This window comes from Convolutriloba macropyga, chromosome 5 (genome assembly GCF_964194025.1).
Source record: "Convolutriloba macropyga chromosome 5, txConMacr16.3, whole genome shotgun sequence".
NCBI lineage: Eukaryota > Metazoa > Xenacoelomorpha > Acoela > Convolutidae > Convolutriloba > Convolutriloba macropyga.
Window position 1 is genome coordinate 38,306,780 of NC_134472.1, and position 19,131 is coordinate 38,325,910.

At 30.4% G+C, this 19,131-nt stretch overlaps 1 protein-coding gene across 1 annotated transcript in view; it reads left to right on the plus strand.

Moving 5' to 3' along the window:
- The window catches only part of LOC142340005 (uncharacterized), a 31,862-nt gene extending 13,009 nt beyond the window's left edge, over positions 1-18,853 (plus strand). The window contains exon 2 of the mRNA XM_075390398.1: positions 18,098-18,853. Coding sequence (XP_075246513.1) covers positions 18,098-18,728 — 631 coding nt within the window. The 3' untranslated portion in view covers positions 18,729-18,853. The remainder of the gene's footprint in view (positions 1-18,097) is intronic.
- The last annotated feature ends 278 nt before the right edge of the window (positions 18,854-19,131 follow it).

The following is a 19,131-nucleotide window of genomic DNA, read 5'->3' on the forward strand; positions in this document are numbered from 1 at the left end:
CAACTGGTACTAGAGACCTTAGGCATTTTAAATTCGGCTGAATATTTTTGTTCAGGTGGGAGCAATCGTTTTATAAGAGTTTACAAAGGTGTGGTAGTGCCAAAAACTTAGAATAGATAAGTGTAGCTGGATAGCTTACACCCAAAAGAATGAATGGAAAGGTCTGATTAAAACTCAAGAAAACTTAAACATAGAAGTAAAACATCAAATAGAATAAACTCGAACTATAAATTGGGAATATGTTGATTTGAGGGTAAGCTTGGGAGGATAAAGACGCTTAGATACAGTTTACATGACCGAAGCAATAGTAAAAAGCAAATTATTGGAGATTCTTGACGACGCTACTGATCCCTGAACTTATAATCTTGCAAGAATCAAGCAATCAATCTTTGCAAGCATCTTGCAAGATTCTTGCAAGATTTTGAGATTAGGTCTGAAAATTTCCTGAACTCCAGTTATAAAACCAACTTTGAGATTTTCCACTATGTTCTGTTTTGTTTTACACTCATTCTTTACTCTTTTACCCTCGTTCTATTTTCATTCCGGCATGGGACGGGCAGTGGCGGAGTTACATTAGATAACTATAAGAGAATTGAGCAGAGCACTTCGTAAAAAACCTGGCTCAATTCTTCTAAACTTCAATTAGTTTGGTTTTCAGTTAGCGTTAGTTACCAAAAAAAACTCAGAATTTTTTTCCAGGATTTGAAACTTGTACAGGGCTGAAAAGTTTGCCATGAGTAGTGGATAAAACGGTGTACCAGCCACAAACCCAATTTTGCCCATTCCCCCTCACGAATTTGGGGAAATGGGCCAAATCGATCTGCCGACTGTAACCCCCGTTTTAACCACTACTATATTCATATTAAAATATAAACATTAATCAAAAATAAGCCCCAACCCACATGCTTGCGCATATCATGCGCAACGCACAGACTCGCGCACACTCTCCCTACTCATAATTATGGGCAAGCATGCGGGCCATGCGCTTCTCTTAATTTTTTCAAAAAATTTATTATATTTACACTTTTGGCTAATAAAATTACTAAGGATATGGCCAATATCATTACTAATGATATGGCTTATAATATTACAAATGATACGGCTAATAATATTACTAATGATGTGGCCTATAATATTACTAATGACATGGCTTACAAAATTACTAATGATATGGCTTATAATTTTGCTAATGATATGGCTAATAATATTGCTAATGATATGGCTAATAATATTGCTAATGATGAGGCTAAAAATATCATTATTGATATGGCTTATAATATTACAAATGATATGGCTAATAATATTACTAATGATACAGCTAATATTATTGCTAATCATATGGCTAATAATATTGATAATGATATGGCTAATAATAATACTAATGATATGGCTAATATTATTACTAATGATATAGTCAATTATATGACTAATGATATTGCTTATGATATTACTAATGATTTGGCCAATAGTATTGCTAATGATAAGGCCGATAATAATACTAATGATAAGGCCAATAATATTGCTAATGATATGGCTAATAATATTGCTAATGATAAGGCTAATAATATTATTATTGATATGGCTTATAATATTACTAATGATATGGTTAATATTATTACTAATGATACGGCTAATTATATTGCTAATCACATGGCTAATAATATTACTAATGATATAGGCTAATAATATTACTAATGATATGGCTAACAATATTACTAATGATATAGTCAATAATATGACTCATGATATGGCTTATAATATTACTAATGATATGGCCAATAATATTGCTAATGATAAGGCGGATAATATTACTAATGATAAAGCCAATAATATTGCTAATTATATGGCTAATAATATTACTAATGGTATGGCTCTTGATTTAGATAAAAAATATTGCTATTGATTTAGATAGAATATTTGGCAATCTATTGTTCTAATAATTTTTCTATATCTATAGCTTTTGCTTTTAATTTGGAAACTATAAAGTAACATTTGTAATACTCCGGCTCTTCTTTTATTTCTTTTTCAGAATGAATACATTGGTCAAGTCTATATCCTTATGAGAATGGTCTATATGCCCCCTTAATCCGCTAAAGCAAATAATAGAAAACAATATTCACATTTAACTTTTCTTGAATTACATTTTTACATATTGACTTCTTTTTTATCAAAACACGTTATTTGTTTTATAACTCTGCATTTATTACAAACTTTATTTGTTGAATGAAATTTTATATTGGTATTAGGAAAGGAGTGGGGCTAGCGTTAGAAGTAGGGCCAGAGTTAGAAGTAGGGCTAGAGTTAGAAGTAGGGCTAGAATTAGAATTAGAATTAGAATCAGTGAAATTGCTTCGCAGTTTATAATTAGAATCAGTGAAACCTTTTCTCAGATTAGAATTAGAATTAGGATTAAAATTAGAATTATAATTAGGATTAGAATTAGAATTAGGATTAGGATTAGAATTAGAACTAGAATTAGATTTAGAATTAGAATAAGGATTAGCAATGTAATTAGAATTACAATTAGAATTAGAAATAGAATTAGAATTATAATAAGAGTTATAATTAGAAATAGAGTCAGCAAAGCTGCTTCGCAGATTATAAATAGAATCAGAATATTCTGGAATAAATTTACTTGAACAAGTTCCACTTAATGATTTACCCCCCTTACACCCACATTCACACTCACCAATTTTATCCTCATGATATAGTTTATAATGAAAAGATACAGTATGAGGGGCCACACATTTAGATGTACACTCTAAACATTTTATGACCATTATTTATAAGGGATCAAATTTTTATGTTTATATTTATATTTATATTTATATTTATATTTATATTTATATTTATATTTATATTTATATTTATATTTATATATATATATATATATATATATATATATTTATTTATTTTTATAATTATATTTATTGTTATATTTATATTTTTTTTTATTTTGTTACAATTTTATTTATAATTATATTTATTGTTATAATTAATGTTATAATTATATTTATTTTTATTGTTATAATTAATGTTATAATTATTTTTACATTTATATATATTTTTATACTATTATTCATAGTTATAATTATATTTGTAATTACAATTATGTTTATTGTTATATTTATATTTATATTTATAGTTTCAATTGTATCTAAACATTCTATAAACTTTTATTTTAAAAAATTTATTCAAAATTGTAAAAATTTTTTCTTCTCAGTTTCATATTTATAGTTATAATTATCCGTTCAGTTCTGAATTATAATTGGCCAAAATTTCAATTGAACTTCTGGTAAAATTCTAGACTATAAACATTTCTGGAATATTCCAACCCTCCGTATTTAAAAGGGTTTTATATTTATGTCTTTTATCTATAATCTGATCATTACCCAATCCAGCTTTATCTCCAACGAAACTTATAATTTCATCTCTAAATTTTGGATTATTTTCATATAGATTATATAAATTGCGCACGCTCTTTTTTAAAGTACCAGTCTTTATATTCATATATTTGCTAATGAATCCATCCTTGGCCAGGTTCATCCTTTGTCTTTTGGTTATATTCAACTGTTGAATCGGTGAAACCAATTCGTGGATCTACTGGATCTCCCAGATCTTCCATTTCGCCATAACAATATCTTAATAAACTATTTGTTCTATTAAACATATGGCATGCATGCGCTGCTACTTGTCCAGCAGTTCTTACCGTTGTATCAGGGTATAAACAACTATATATAAAAAACTTGCTGCTAAAATTGTAAATTTATTTGTTCACAACTTTAAAAAAACCTGCTCAAAGCAGTACATTAGTTATAACATCATTCTGTGGTTCTATGCCTTCTGACGCAATAATTTTGTTAAAATAGAACTTATAATTATCATTGCCAATAACATTTCTATCTACGGGATTATTCAATAGAGGTTTCATATAAGTTATAAATTTATTTATATCATCGCTCTCTAGTTTATCTTTTAAACTAAGAGCTTTAAGGTCTAGGAAACCAACTGTGGAGTCCTATAACATAGTTCTACTTCTATCAATGATAAAAAAGTCTTCTCTTTCTGATTAAGCTTAATCATACCATAAAGAAGTTTACCAGCCATTGCATCTGCACCATCTTTGTTGTTATGTTTTAAGCTGTCAATTATGTCAACGAACTTCATGTTTAAATATATCATTAAATTTTTTAAATAGATCTGATCCATTATATGTTGTTAAATAAATAGTATCACAATTCATTCAAGCGATAATATCTATATGAGCCGGTTTATGACACATTACAATCATTTATTTGATTATTATTATGTCTTCTTTCTCTAAAATAATAAACAATATCCTTATTAAACTAATCAACCATATCATCGAGAACAATCACACTGTTTTGGAATTTGAGTGTATTTTTCCTTGTGATCATATTTATATCCCGCATATCAAATCCGGCATAGAGCTCACCAGTTTCCGGATCAACCCAATCTCTTTCATCTTTACTCGCTATTGATTTTACGCTTGGGGTCTTGTTCCTGACCCTGCTCGTGTTCTTGATCTTCACCTTGATCTTGGTCTTGATCTTGGTATAATTTTAAATGTTGTCTGACAAAACAAGTCTTTCCTGTAGCGGTTCCACCATAAACAATAGTATGTAATGGTGTCATTTCATGTTCAAATCTAACTAGACTTCTACTCATAAATGCACCAAAATTTTTTTCTGGTTCTTTATATTTGCTGGTTATTTTATTATATATCATATAACTTGCCGCAAGTGCAATAATTAATATACAAAACGCACCACACTTATCAATTTTATCATATAAAAGTATAGATTTAATTCATATATGAATACTTATTACTTATATTTAGATTTTTACTTAAACTTAGATTTATACTTATACTTAGACTAATACTTCTACTTATAGTTAGACTTAGACTTAGGCTTATACATATACTTAGACTTAGACTTATACATAGATTTGTACTTAGACTTATAGTTAGAAATAATAGTCCTAATCATAGTCATAGATATAGTCAAAGTCAAAGTCAATGATTTTTTATCATATAAAATTTTTATCTTATCTTTTGAGGAATTCAATAATAAATTTGGTATTAATAATAAAGCTATGAGTAATATCAGAATAGAAGCTATAGGTAAAGATATAAGTATAATACCAAAAGAAATAGTAATGAGAGATCAGACTCCAGAAACGATTTATGATCCTGAATTCAACATTATAGTAAATTTACATCCAAGTGATGGTACTCATTGGGTTTTAGTTATAAGAAGAGAAGGTGGCAAGATATATTACTTTGATAGTTTTGGTGTTGAGACTCCTCCATTATTCTTAAAACAATATACTGATCTAGGCTCCAATGAGAGACTACAAAAATTTGATGAATCTTTTTGTGGTGCCAATTGTTTATTTTTAATCTATCTTATTGATATAGGATTTAGAATAAAGAACGCTTTGAATATTCTAGTTAATCAATGTGAATATCAAGGAATGAGTGATGGGCGTTTGTGCTTAAGATGTAAAGGTAGATTTAAAGTTGAAGTTAATGACAAAGACGAGGTCAATGGCAATGTCAATGACAATCAGGGAACCTGCATCGCAGATGACAATGGCAATGTCAATGGCAATGACAATGGCAAAGGCAATGACAATGGCAATGGCAATGCCAATGATAATGTTAATGCCAATGATAATACCATTGCCAATGATATTACCATTGCCAGTGATAATGTCAATGACAATGGCAATGTCAATGTCGATGACAACGATAATGTTAATGACATTGATAGTGAAAAACTTCCAAGGGTAAAGTCCCTTTCACCTTTAACCCACAGTAGTCAGGGTAAGGCAAGCCTTGTTTCACCAACCAAGGATTTTACTCCCTATACTGGCGAAGAAACTGATTTATTGATTGATGTTAATAGAAGTCCACAATCATGACTGGCTGATGATAATATAATTGTTAATGCCCCTTTCCCGGAAAGCTTCAGCTGTGTAATATCTGGTCCTAGTGAATGTGGAAAAACATTCTTTTTAAAGAATCTATTTCTGAATAGTGTGCAATTTGATATACTATTTATCATTGGTCCTACTTGTGATCAATATAATGACTTAGATTATGGAGATGTCATATTTAATAGGGATATAAGAAAATTACCTCCACCTGATGAATTACCAAGAAATAAAACGAGACTAATGATATTTGGTGATGTTGATGCTAAGGAACAAATTATGAAAGAATACTTTTGTAGAGGTAGACATAATAATTGTAATATGATATATCTTAATCAAAATCTTTTCTCTTTGCATAGGCAGAATGTTAGAGAGAATTGTACTCTATTTATTTTATTTGAGCATAGGGGTAATGTACTTCAGTCAATACATAGAGACTTCTTTAATGATGTTGAACTTAATTTTGAAGATTTTAGTAAAATATGTAATAAGGTAAGGAAAGAGCCCTATAATTACATTGTCTTTGATATGTCTGAAAATAAAAAAATTAATGGTAAACTAAGAATTAATTGGGATTGAGGAGTTTTATAGTTATGATTAAGTCTATAACTATGGTTATGACTATCACTATGACTGTGTCTAGGACTAAGTCTATGACTATGACCCAAGTCTATGGCTATGACTAAGTCTATGTATATGACTAAGTCTATGTCTATGTCTATGTCTATGTCTATGTCTATTTCTATGACTAAGTCTATGTCTATGACTATGGCTAAGTCAATGACTATGATTAAGTCTATAGCTATGTCTATGTCTATGGGTATGACTATGATATGGTCTATGTCTATGTCTATGTCTATTTCTATGAATATGACTAAGTCTAAGTCTATGGCCATGACTAAATCAAAGATAAAGTAAAAATCAACAAATCGCCATTGAAATCAATTGGTCTTCCATTCTCATCTTTGATATGAAACTCGGCAAATTCTATTCTATCTTTTGTTACATTTTGATATAAGATATTAGTTGGTATAATATTTATCAAGTAACCCGATGGTTCTGTTAGAGTAAAAGTATATATCATGTCTGCGTTATTACCATTGTCTTTAACACCGGATATAACACTACAGTGAATGTTAATAGTACTAAAAGCCATAATATCAATAATCTTTTGAGATGTATATTTACCTTGTTTATAAACTATTTTTCTAAATCCTATTAATGCGGCTATTGAGTTTTCTAGATCAAAGCTAAGTGCACCTTGTTTTATTTCCATTTTACCTTTCATTGTATTCTTATCAGGTTCCATTATGGCATTACCCTCAGTTTCTTCTTTTATTAATTCTGCTATTGCAGATAATTCATATGCACCTGGTGTAATAGTTGAAAATAACAATGGGATTCCTTTATAATTATAATTAGGAACAGATGTATTGTTTGAGCTAGAGTTAGTGTTTGAGTTAGAGCTTCGCCCATGTTTGACCATCATCGTCATCGTCTAAAACCGTACCAGCATATAAAAATTGATTATTCCTTCTATTCACATTAAACACCCAGCTATAAATGGATAATCTAATTAAACCTAATTTTGTTGTATTAAGTATAGGTTCACTAAAATTGAATTTTTATAATGATTTTATCATTCTAAAGTTAAGTGTATGCTCTTCTATAGTTTTAGTTAGTGCTTCATGTATCGTTTGTAGTTCCCATAAGATTAATTTGTCAGTCAATTTTTAATTCACAAAAATGGACTTGAATTTGGATGCAACTTACGGTTATGATAATGATAAACACAAAAGTAAGATTATAAAGTATAAGCCAAATAATCTAGCAACAATGAGTACGGTTAATACTAATATGAATATCATTCTCGATAGAGAAAAGAATCATTTAAATATACACTATTCATATCTAGAGATAGAGTTTGTTGTATCAGATAATGCTGGTGGTGTATTTGCTAATAATGCCAATATCCGATTAGTTAATTATGCTATTATGGCATTATTTAGTCCAATTAAGCTTGAAACTACTGGTGGTAGGACTCTCAAAAATATATAGATCATCGTCATCCTGATCTATTAATCCGTAAGTTATTAACTAGTACTGATGATGAATATGAGAGTGATTTTGTTAGAAATCAAGGTAATAGAGATAGTCAACTCAATGATCCAGAACGAGGTCATTAGTTTATGATGGTTAAGACGAGTGATCTATTTGATTTTGTGAATGAATGAGAAAAGATTATATATGGGCTAGGATTTAAACTAATATTAAAAAGAAATAATAATGATAGAGCTCTATGTAGAGTTAATGCTGGTGCTGATGCAGTAGCTAAAGATGGTGTTATAGATATTAGAGACATATCATGGTGTGTACCTAGTATTGATCCTATTAATGATAATAAAATTATTATACAGAAAGGTTTAAATAGAAAGAATATTATTGATTTTAGTAATTATGAAAGAAAAACTTTAAAAAGAATGTACCCAATGCTTCAAACTTCTCATTTTATCTTGGTATGGAAAGTGGTATAGAAAGACCATAATATATAAAAATTACTTTTGAAAAAAATAATGTTATTGAACAAACTCATGATGCAAGTACATTTGATATAATGCATGTTACTGACTGTTATTGTAAGATTCGTAGTGAGTTTTATCCTGAGGATAGAATGAATACTAATTATGGTACTAATAATTATAATGAGGCTTTTAAAGAGATTGTTAATTTTTAAAAGATTATAATGGATTACCTCAAAATATTAAACCATATATAAATCATAGAACGCTCAAGTTTAGTTATAGAATATATGTATTTGATACTAGATATCAAAATGATCATAAAGGTCCACATCCAATACAAATCAATTTTAAATTCAGTGCTGCAGTTGCAGATGTTATATGTCATACATTATTATTAACTAGAAAGGTTATTAGTGTTAATAGTGATGGTAATAAGATGGTTGATATTACATCTTAGTTATATAATCATTGTTATAGTCAATGTCTTAGTCAATGTTATACTCGATACCCTAGTCAAACTATTTCCTACTAGTCTTAACAAAACCTTTAGCATAAATAATATCTAATTTCTTTTTATTCATTAGAGGTAAGCCTCTAGCTTCAAGTTTAGTCTTCGAGCGTCGCTCGCGGGCAGAGCCCGTTGGCTTAGGCTTAGTCTTTCTCTTAGATGGTGGCTTTATAAAAAAAGGGTTTTATTTTTTAACTTCCGTTATTTTTTATATATAAATATGATTAACATTAATATATTGAAAACTAATTCATATTGTGTTGTAGGCAGGCATTATAGTGGTATTAATAATATTCTTCGGGTTGTCACTTCAAAGGGATCTAAGATGTTAAAAGTTACTTGTACTAAATGTGAAGAGAAATAAATCTATGACTGTTAGTTATGCAACAATAGAAGCTGAGGGATTGAAAGATTTCTGTAAAAGTGTTGGTAAAGCAACAGTTAACTTTGGAAAGAAAATTGCTAATAACCCAGTAAGAGCATTAGAAATAGCAAGTAAAATAGAAAGTGCGGCTGCAAGTAGAAACCCATGAGCAGCTTTATCAGCCACACCCAATTTGTACCAGAGTAGTACAAAAAGGGAGAGGGTTAAACTTAGGTACAAAAAAGATAATTAATTATAGATATAGATTTGGGACTTCGTCCATGTTTCACCAGAGATGTAGATATAGATGTAGATATAGATGTAGATATAGGTTTAGATATAGATATAGATGTATATCTAATACTAGATATAAGTCCTCATCTAGTACTAGAGATAACTCCACATTTAAAATTAGATATGGCTCTAATCTGATCTATATATATTAAAACTAATATTATCATTACTAAAAATAATATTATAACTAAACAAAACAACTTTAGTTTAAAAAAACACACTCAATTTAATTTTCTTCTTCTTCTTATATTCCTCATCTATCTAAACTAATTCATTATATTCATCATTATCTATTTTATTATCTTTCATTGATTTAGTATACAGTTTATAATACTTATCAGTAAACTGTTTACTTAAAATATACATTTGTGAATACTTTATAATTTTGTTTCTTCTTTTAGTATTAAATGTTTTGATAATGAACCACAAACAGTTGCTGTAGCAAAAGCTGTTGGCAAAGAATAAGGCAATCCTATACTTGTTATTGCAACTGATGTTGTTGTTGCAGTTGTTGCTATTGATGATTATAAAATTTCTGTTATTTCAGCTATGTTAATAAAATTTTTTATATCTACTTAACTTTTTATTACAGTTATTAGTTTCACTTTCTTAATAATTTCTAATATCTTTTATAACGTTATTATTATTATTAAATTTTTTATTAGCTAGGATTTTATCAATGATGTTTTGTTCTGAGAAGGAGCTGATCTGTGAAGCGTTTCTGTCGAATTTGGGGGAAAAGTAAAGGTGCACTGGGTATAGTTTCTTCCATTTCAATTAACTAAAATATTTTGCTTTAGTCATGGTAAAACATGGGCAAAGCCCATAGTCCCTGTCATTGTCATAGTCTTAGTCATAGTCATAGTCATAAATAAATAGTAAAATAACTACCAATAATTTTCATTATATCTTCATGATTAAAATCATAATGCATCTCAAGTCTTGCGTGTTCTTTGTTGTCTACTAGCTTACTGTCCAGTAATATAGCTATTATATATTGTACTAATGTCTTTTTATTCTTTATAAGGGCTTCATCAACAGCAAAAATAGTCTTTTTTAAAATTCCTCAAATTCCCTTAGACCAGTGGTGATTAAATCATCCTGGTGAATGTTCGTAATATTTTGATCAAACTTATTATTATCAAATTCTTGTTTTAATTGATTATACTTAGAGATGGTATCACTAGCAACTTTATTACAAAACTTAACAGTATTTGTAACTTCATTTGCTGATTTATTAAACTCATTAATTAGTTCTTCATTAACTTGTATTTTGTTTAGTTGTAATGTTTTAGTTGTAACTTTATCTTAATCCCCTTTTTTAGTTCATCTATATTTTTAATTAAAATGTCTATTTTTTTATAAGAGGATAATAAGTTATTGTCACAAAACTCTTTATTAACAACATCTTTTTCATCTATGGGAGGGTGCACATTTGTAATTTTATAGGTATCCTTCATGTCAATAATATCGTTATCTTCTAAGAATATCCCACGAGCCTTACTTGGTGTTAAGTTGTTTGTTGCCCCTTGGTTTTTCGTTTGGTTAAATCTATTTCTTGTCATCTTTGTACTTGTTTACAGATTGATTTATCTGCAAAGCAGCAACTATGTTAATCTACTTTGTAGCTGACCGGATTTTGTGGCAATTAAATCAGCTGCCCATGTTTCCTCTTTATATAATGGTATTATTCTTTCACTTGCAAACTTTGTCATTTGGGGACTAAATACTTCTTTAGCTAGGAGTTGTTGTTTAGCTTAGTTGTGTCTTGTTGTTTCATTATCTGCGAAGCAGATTCCCTGATGGACGTAGTCATAGCTTTGCTCATCTGCGAAGCAGGTTCCATGATGGACTTAGTTGTAGGCATTACTATTTACCATAATTAAAAATAAAATTATCTAGTTGTTCTTTATTCATAATTTTCATTGATAATAGTTGTGTAGATATATTTAACATTTCATCATGCAATCCATCATGACCAGCTTTTGTTTCTACTATAAGTAATTATGATCTTTCAGTTAATTTATTTAGTTCACTTTGGGGAAGGGGCGAAGCCCTTGGTTGGTGTAACAAGGCCCGCCCTTCCCCAACCAAGGCCGGAGGCCGTTGCTAAGACCAGTAACATCTAATTGTTTTTAAAATCCATAATCAGTTTCTTCCTCTTCTTCTTCTTCTTCTTCTTCTTCTTCTTCTTCTACTTCTTCTTCTACTACTGCCCCTTGTTCATAACCACTAATATCACTTTGATATATTTCATCTTCACTGGAGGTTGGTTTTGATATAACCTGAGAAGTAGGTTCACCGGTACGAGCGAACATTTTTCTTATAATTTTTGATCTATTTCTTTTAGTATCTCCTTTTTGTTTATAACCAATATCCTTTACAAATAGTTTTATTTTGTCATCATCACGTTTTATGTCTCTTTCGGTTACATCTTTACTAGTAATAAACCTAGCAATGCCCTTAGAAAAATCATAGACTTTACCTTTCATTTTATACAGGTACCTTTCCTTTCTTCACCTTTCATTTTTCTATCGGGTAGTAGAGGTATATCTATATCATTTACTTTAAATTTTTTTGAATTCGGAATATTAAATGGAATTGATTATTTGTTTGTTTACCCATTTCTAACAAAATATCAATCATATCATTGTCTACGGCAAATGTTTTACTTCTATCATCTTTTAACGTTACGGGTGGATCGGGCGAAGGTGTTAAGAGAGCAGCCCGTTCATCACAAAAACTGCTTTGTTGGTGGTGCCCTACACACTTTAGAGCATTAGTATTACTGTCTAATCCGGCTAAAGTTTTGTTTTGAAGAACATGCATTGTTTCAGCATGGGTATATAAAGTTTTAGTTATAGGATCTGATAACTCTGTCTTCTTTTATATTCTAATCTAATTCTTCTGTTTTGTTTTTCTAGTGTCTTTTATTCTATTAGTTATCTAGCTTAGTCAATTTTATATATATAGGAAAACATAATTATTTTTTTATATAAATATAGTATGTATTTTAGGAGAGATAATGATATATAATATACTAACTACTAACTATAATTTACTTTTTTATTCATATTCATATTCATATTTATATTTATATTCATATTCATTTTTATATTCATAGGTCATTATATAATCTAATATCAGCTTCAATTAATTTTCTATCATCTTTGATGGTTAGTTCTAGAATATTATTAGTCAGTTGGTCTTTAGTCTGTTGTCTAAACCCAGTTGGTCTTTAGTCAGTTGGTCTTTAGTCAGTTGGTCTTTAGTCAGTTGTTGAATATTATTAGTCAGTTGTCTAAACCCAATGATGACATTCATGAACAGTTCTCTGTGTGTTATACATTAATGCATTATAATACTCTTCATGTTTAGCATTGTTACAATTCTTTATTCCTTTCTTTTTTGTTTTATTTGGGTGATCTTTAAAGCTATATGTCTTTGGTAACAGGGCTATAAACTCTTCTAATATTCTACTTCCCAATTCATGTTTGAATTTTCCTGGAATTTTTTTTTAGTTTTGATGTTTTGATTGGTTGTTCGAGATTGGATAGGTCCATGAGTTCATTGTCGACATTACCTTCAAAAAAACTTAATACAAAACTATCAATATCCATACAATGAAATTGTAGATCTTTGAGAGATGACTGACGAATTTTACAGAATACATCATACATGTGTAATTTACTTAATTCTAATATAGTATTACATACATATACTGGAGAATCAAACTCTTTTTTTTTCTTTGTATTTTCAATTTGGCTATAATCTATATTTCTAGTTGTATCATTAAATGTTGGTTTACTTATACTCTTCATTGCCTTTTCTTCCTTGTGTAAGAACTTACTTTGAAGGAAGTGTAGAGGATTCATGCACAATCTTCCATATAGTGAGTTGTTCATTAATTTCCTTAAAAACCTTTTCCGCTTCAGTTTTAGCTGTTTAATTACTCTATGAGTTTTAGTTACTTTTACACCCATCTTAACATAGAAATTTAACATCCTTTAATGATCCATATTTTCCTTTGTGTTTCTTTGATCTGAGATTAATTTCTCTTTTCTCGCTCTCTTTTGCTCTCTTTCTCTATAGCCTAAATCATTATCATTTATCTTTCTTTTATTAGGCATTAATGCTAGTTGCTCTGTTCTATCTTTACAACTATTAGTATAATTAATATCACAAACTATATAGTAACCATGATCACTATCATCTGGAGTATATAATATAGTATCTAGAGATATGGTAGTAGAGTACTCAAAGTCCTTACAGGGTAACTATTGCATCATTGCATAGCCATATAGGTTGTTTGCAACTATGTACCATATAGAATTCTTATTATTGTTATTACTATTATTATTACTATTGTTATTACTATTGTTTTTGTTTTTACTATTAATATATCTATCACCCATTATAGCACATATACCACCTCTCTTTGCTTCAACGAAATCATCTAGCGTTTGTTTATCTTGTAATGTATCTAATGTAACCCCACTTGACATTAAACAACAACCAAAACTATAAACTGGGAGACTTACATAGTGTAGAAGGTTGAGAACGAATTTTTTCATACTTAATTTAACATATTCATGCAGTAGTCTAATACTTCCACATCATTCTGTAAATACTCTATAGTTTGATTTTTACCAGTTTTATGACTATTGTCTTTATTAAAGATATCGACTTCTTCTTGTGTTGGTAATTTGTTATAGAGAGAGGATTTATTTAAATTACCTATAAGATTATTATCATAGTCATCTAAACAAAAGTGTTAATATGGATATAAGGTTTTAGTTTTACACTAATATTTCTTTGCCATTTGATCTAGAGGCATAGCTAAGGAGTTATAACTATCTAAGAATTTAAGACAACCAATACTAAACATCTTAGACTTACCAGCAGCTAGTGGTATGTTATCTACTTTTCTTTTATCATTACTCTGTTTAAAAAGTTCACTATGTAGTAGATTGAAATCATAACCGGAGCCATTGTGGAATATTACAGGAATGAAGTTGTGTTGTTTGTGTCTTAGATTACAAATTTTACATGCTGGTCTCTATATTTACCAGTTTCATGACAATGATCTTATACTTTATTAATACATGTTTTACCTCATAAATGACAAGTCTTATTGGCATCATAATATATTTTATCTTCATTACTAAATACCATCTTTTCATTATGCTTGAAGTTATTCTCTGTTTCTATTTCTAATAGATCGCTAGCAAATCTTTTGATACAGTCCAGACCAAAGTAGTATTTGAATTTACCATGCCAGATATAACCAACACTTAATGGTATATGTTCAGCTATTACATATTTGCGGTCATTAGCTGAGACGTTAACAACACAACATTCTATATCAGCGGTCATAATATTTTTTATATTCTGACGTTTATGTTCATTTGTATCAGTAAATTGTTCCTTCTCAGGACAAACAATCTCTGGTTTGAAAGAGTGGCTACAATCGTGTTTGTCCTATTCAATTTGAGAATTAAACCAATATGTACATCTAATACAATAATGGAATTTGTGTTGGCTCTTATTCGGTCTTTCTATCAAGGTTTCTATGTTTTTAATTTTAGCACAATGTTCTCTTAGTCCATTCCCCAAAACCAATATTCTAACATCTTTTCTATCTATGTCAAAATCATCCCCCATTTAAACAATTCTACTTTACCCTCACCACGAGGTGTGTATACCCAAATATTAATATTGTACAATTTTTGTATTCTTACTATATAAGCAAAGTCATTTTCATGTTGTTGTCTTGGTTCAATTAGATTAATTACATATTTACTCTCGTGTGTTGCATAGTCCATAGCGGGATGTAGCAAATCAGTTATAGTTAGTTGTAAGCATTTGTATTTGGATTTGCGTGTATTTAATATTGATTTAGAGTTTTTGAGATCTTAAGGTAAATCTATGTAACTACCAATAGATGCCTTGGTTGGTTCAGTTTTTATCTGAATACTTCTTAATCCCAGAAACTCAATGTCATAGCCATAACCCTTATATATTTTTTTTTTCAAAGTTTAGCCATTGTGTGAATTCACCATATTCAAATATTGCATTATTAATAACATAGTCAGCATTGAAGAAAATTTTAGTAGTTTTAACTTCTTCTTTGGTTCTCTTCTTGTACTCGCACTCGAACGTGATCTTATATTTAAAATTCTTAATTTATCTAAACTGATAACAGTTTTTAATTTCCTCTAAAGAGTTATTAATAGCTTCATCTATATCTTCAATGTAGTTTCCGGCTTTATCAGTAGTATAAAATTCTGGCTAGAGTTTAAATCAAGGTTTTCTGTGCTTTCTAGATACTTGCGATTATGACTATATGAGTAAGTAAATACAGTTATTTTTTAAAATTCTGCATGACATTCTTTACATTCAAACTTATTTCTGGTGTAGACATTTTCTTTAGGTTTAGGTTGGGGTTCGGGTTTAGGTTTAATAATATCTATGGTGTTATCTTTAGTAATAGATTTATGAATGAAAAAGTACTCATCTTCATCCGGGTCATATACTCTCTCGATGTTTTCAGGTACAGGTTTAATTCCAATTTTAGTTTCATGTTTAGGTTCAGCTTTAGGTTTAGCCATATTTCAGTTTCAGCTTTATCAATAGCCATAATCATTCGCTGGTTCTTTTCTGGTGACCACTTGATAAAGTGTGTTTGAGAAAATCCTGCCTTGAACCGAAGGATAAATCGCAAAAATAACAAAAGCCCCGCCTTCTACTATAGACATCTTTTTTTAGGACAAAAATTCATTTTTGAATATATATAAATCAAAAATGTCTAAATCAGTAGAATGTGACAGTTGTAAAGATAAAACCTGGAGAAGGTGTTTTGGTAAATGTTTAGATAGTCTATTTGAGTGTTATATCTGTAAAGATTACTTCAAGAATAGACATTATATTAATCATATGGATATACATTATAATGATCCTAGTCTATATTTAACCTGCATTATGTGTAAAGTGAATCAACATATCAGCGGATTTAGATTTACAAATTTTCATTGTAGATTATGTATTTATCTGCATAGATATAGATATGGACAAACCAGAGACAAGTTCAAGGAATATGTCGAAAGATTTTGATATAAAAGTGTAGAGTTAAGCTGCTCTTTTTGTTCAAGTTATCCACGAAGTGGCTTCACCAATTTTCGCAAGTTTGTTTTACGTGCTTGTTACACGGTCTCTCTAGTTACACTGAAAAACACTAATCACTGTGTTTCCACCGATCTCAGTGCTTTTGACTGTAAACCCATCACAGTGTGTCCCATATACAGTCTCACAGCAGGGATCATCCTTTTTAAGAACTGTGAATTTGGTTTTTTTAATCTCACTTAGTTTCATAATAATTCATCAAATCGGGGGACGTTCACTGGAGACAGTGAAGAAGGAACCCCAAACCTTCCGTTTGCTAAAGCAACTTAACTCGACTCAATGATTTAACCGCTACGCCAAGTGAGACAAAAAGTTTTAGTTTTAGATTGATTAAATATTGATTGGGGAACATATGAAAAAATTTATTATTTAATATTTTTTTCAGTTTTTGTTCAAGTTTTTTTCGCAAGTTGGTTTTACGTGCTTGTTAAACGGTTTCACTGATTAGTTACACTAGTATCTGGGATACGTCCACACACCGGAGTCGCTGGGATTAGAATTCGAACTATCCGTCTGATAATGGATAATTACCAGCTTAACTCTGTACTAGTGGATTGCACTGAGACAGGAAATTATAGATTTTGAGGGAATATAAAGGGAAATATAGTGGATAAAACAAAGGGAAATAAAGTAATGTTTATATGTGCACCTCATTTTTGGTATTGTATATAGTAGTGGATAAAACGGGGGTTATAGTTACCTGTACAATTTGGCTCATTTCCCCGAATGCGGCTAGCATGAGGGGAATGAGACAAATTGGGCTGGTGGCTGGAACCCCCGTTTTATCCACTACTGCCATGAACATCTGTTTTGTATTTTGTTTGATAAACAATAATTTGCTTCATAGGTGTTTTCTAAACCATTACTACCCTGATATACTTTTTTGCCTGTATTGATATCTTGGAAGGGTCTTGCAAATTTTGAATCCATGCTGCAAGATTCTCACGAGATTTGAATCCACTCATCACCGGGGAACTTCCCCTATTATATGTTTGAGAAACGATCAGTGTTTTGCTGAGTGACGGGAGAGTGGGGGTTTTCCAATTACAGCTCATTCTAGCCCAAGAACTCCAGCTCCTATATAATAATAAGAAGGAGGGTTATCCTAGCCCCACAAAGCTAAAAGCCTAAAAGACCGGCTATGCTGTAAACGTTTACCGTGCTCATAACTGCAGCGAATATATAATTTTGACATCATTTCTGCACGGTAGTCGACATGGTTTCTGCACAATAGCTAAAATTGTCAAATAATGTGCTACTTTTCAGTGAAGCTGAAATATTCGAGCCACTCAGCAAGGAAGAAATCATTGCAGTTGACGAGCACTTTGGTGTAAAAAAAAATGAAAACTATTGGGTGGGATTTGCTAAAAGTTGTCCAGGAGGTCTGAGCCATGAGATGTGCAAGGATGATGATAGCAACAACTGGGTTACCCTTTCAAGCCATAGAGACATGCCCCTCGAGCTTTGGAAACAAGGGGAAGCCGAAGGCCACCATCCACACGAAGGCTGTGCAATCATTGTGCCTAAAAATGGATTGGTGTCTAAAAAACAGTGTGGGGAAACGAAATATTTTGTAATGTGCCAAGCAGAACCAAAATCAACCAATGACAAGAATGGCAATAAGAAAAATGGTGGCGGTAAGGATCGTGGTGGCGATAAAGCTGCTGAGGATATTGATGATGATGACAGTGAGGATTATGAGGAAGAAGATTACGATAAAGACGATGACGATGACGATAACGATGATGATGATGACGATAACGTTGACCTTGACGATGACGACGATGACGACGATGACGACGATGACGACGATGACGACGATGACGATGACGATGACGACGATGACGACGATGACGATGACGATGACGATGACGATGACAAGGGGCGGCCCTGCTGATCTCTCAAGACTGAACTTATTAAATGAGCCTGATTGGTTTATGGGAAAATCTACAACATAATTGTGCTATAATTGTGCTTTGTGACTGTAAAATTACCAAACTCTTCAGTTTTGCTTTCAATTCACCGACAATTGCAATAAAAATGACTTAAATTAGAAAAAAAGATTGGAAAGAATACTGTTCAGTCAAAAACCTGTCAAAAAAATTAATGCAAAATTTGCATTAAAAATATCAAAATCAGCAAAAACGTCAAGATAATACCTATCCGGCAAGCTCAAACAAACTTTTTTTTCAGGATATATAAAAACCATCAAGAAAAAATTAACTCTTGATAAATGGACAGATTGATGATTGGTCACTTTAATGAGTACACTTAACTAGCTCAGAGAATAATTCTCGAAA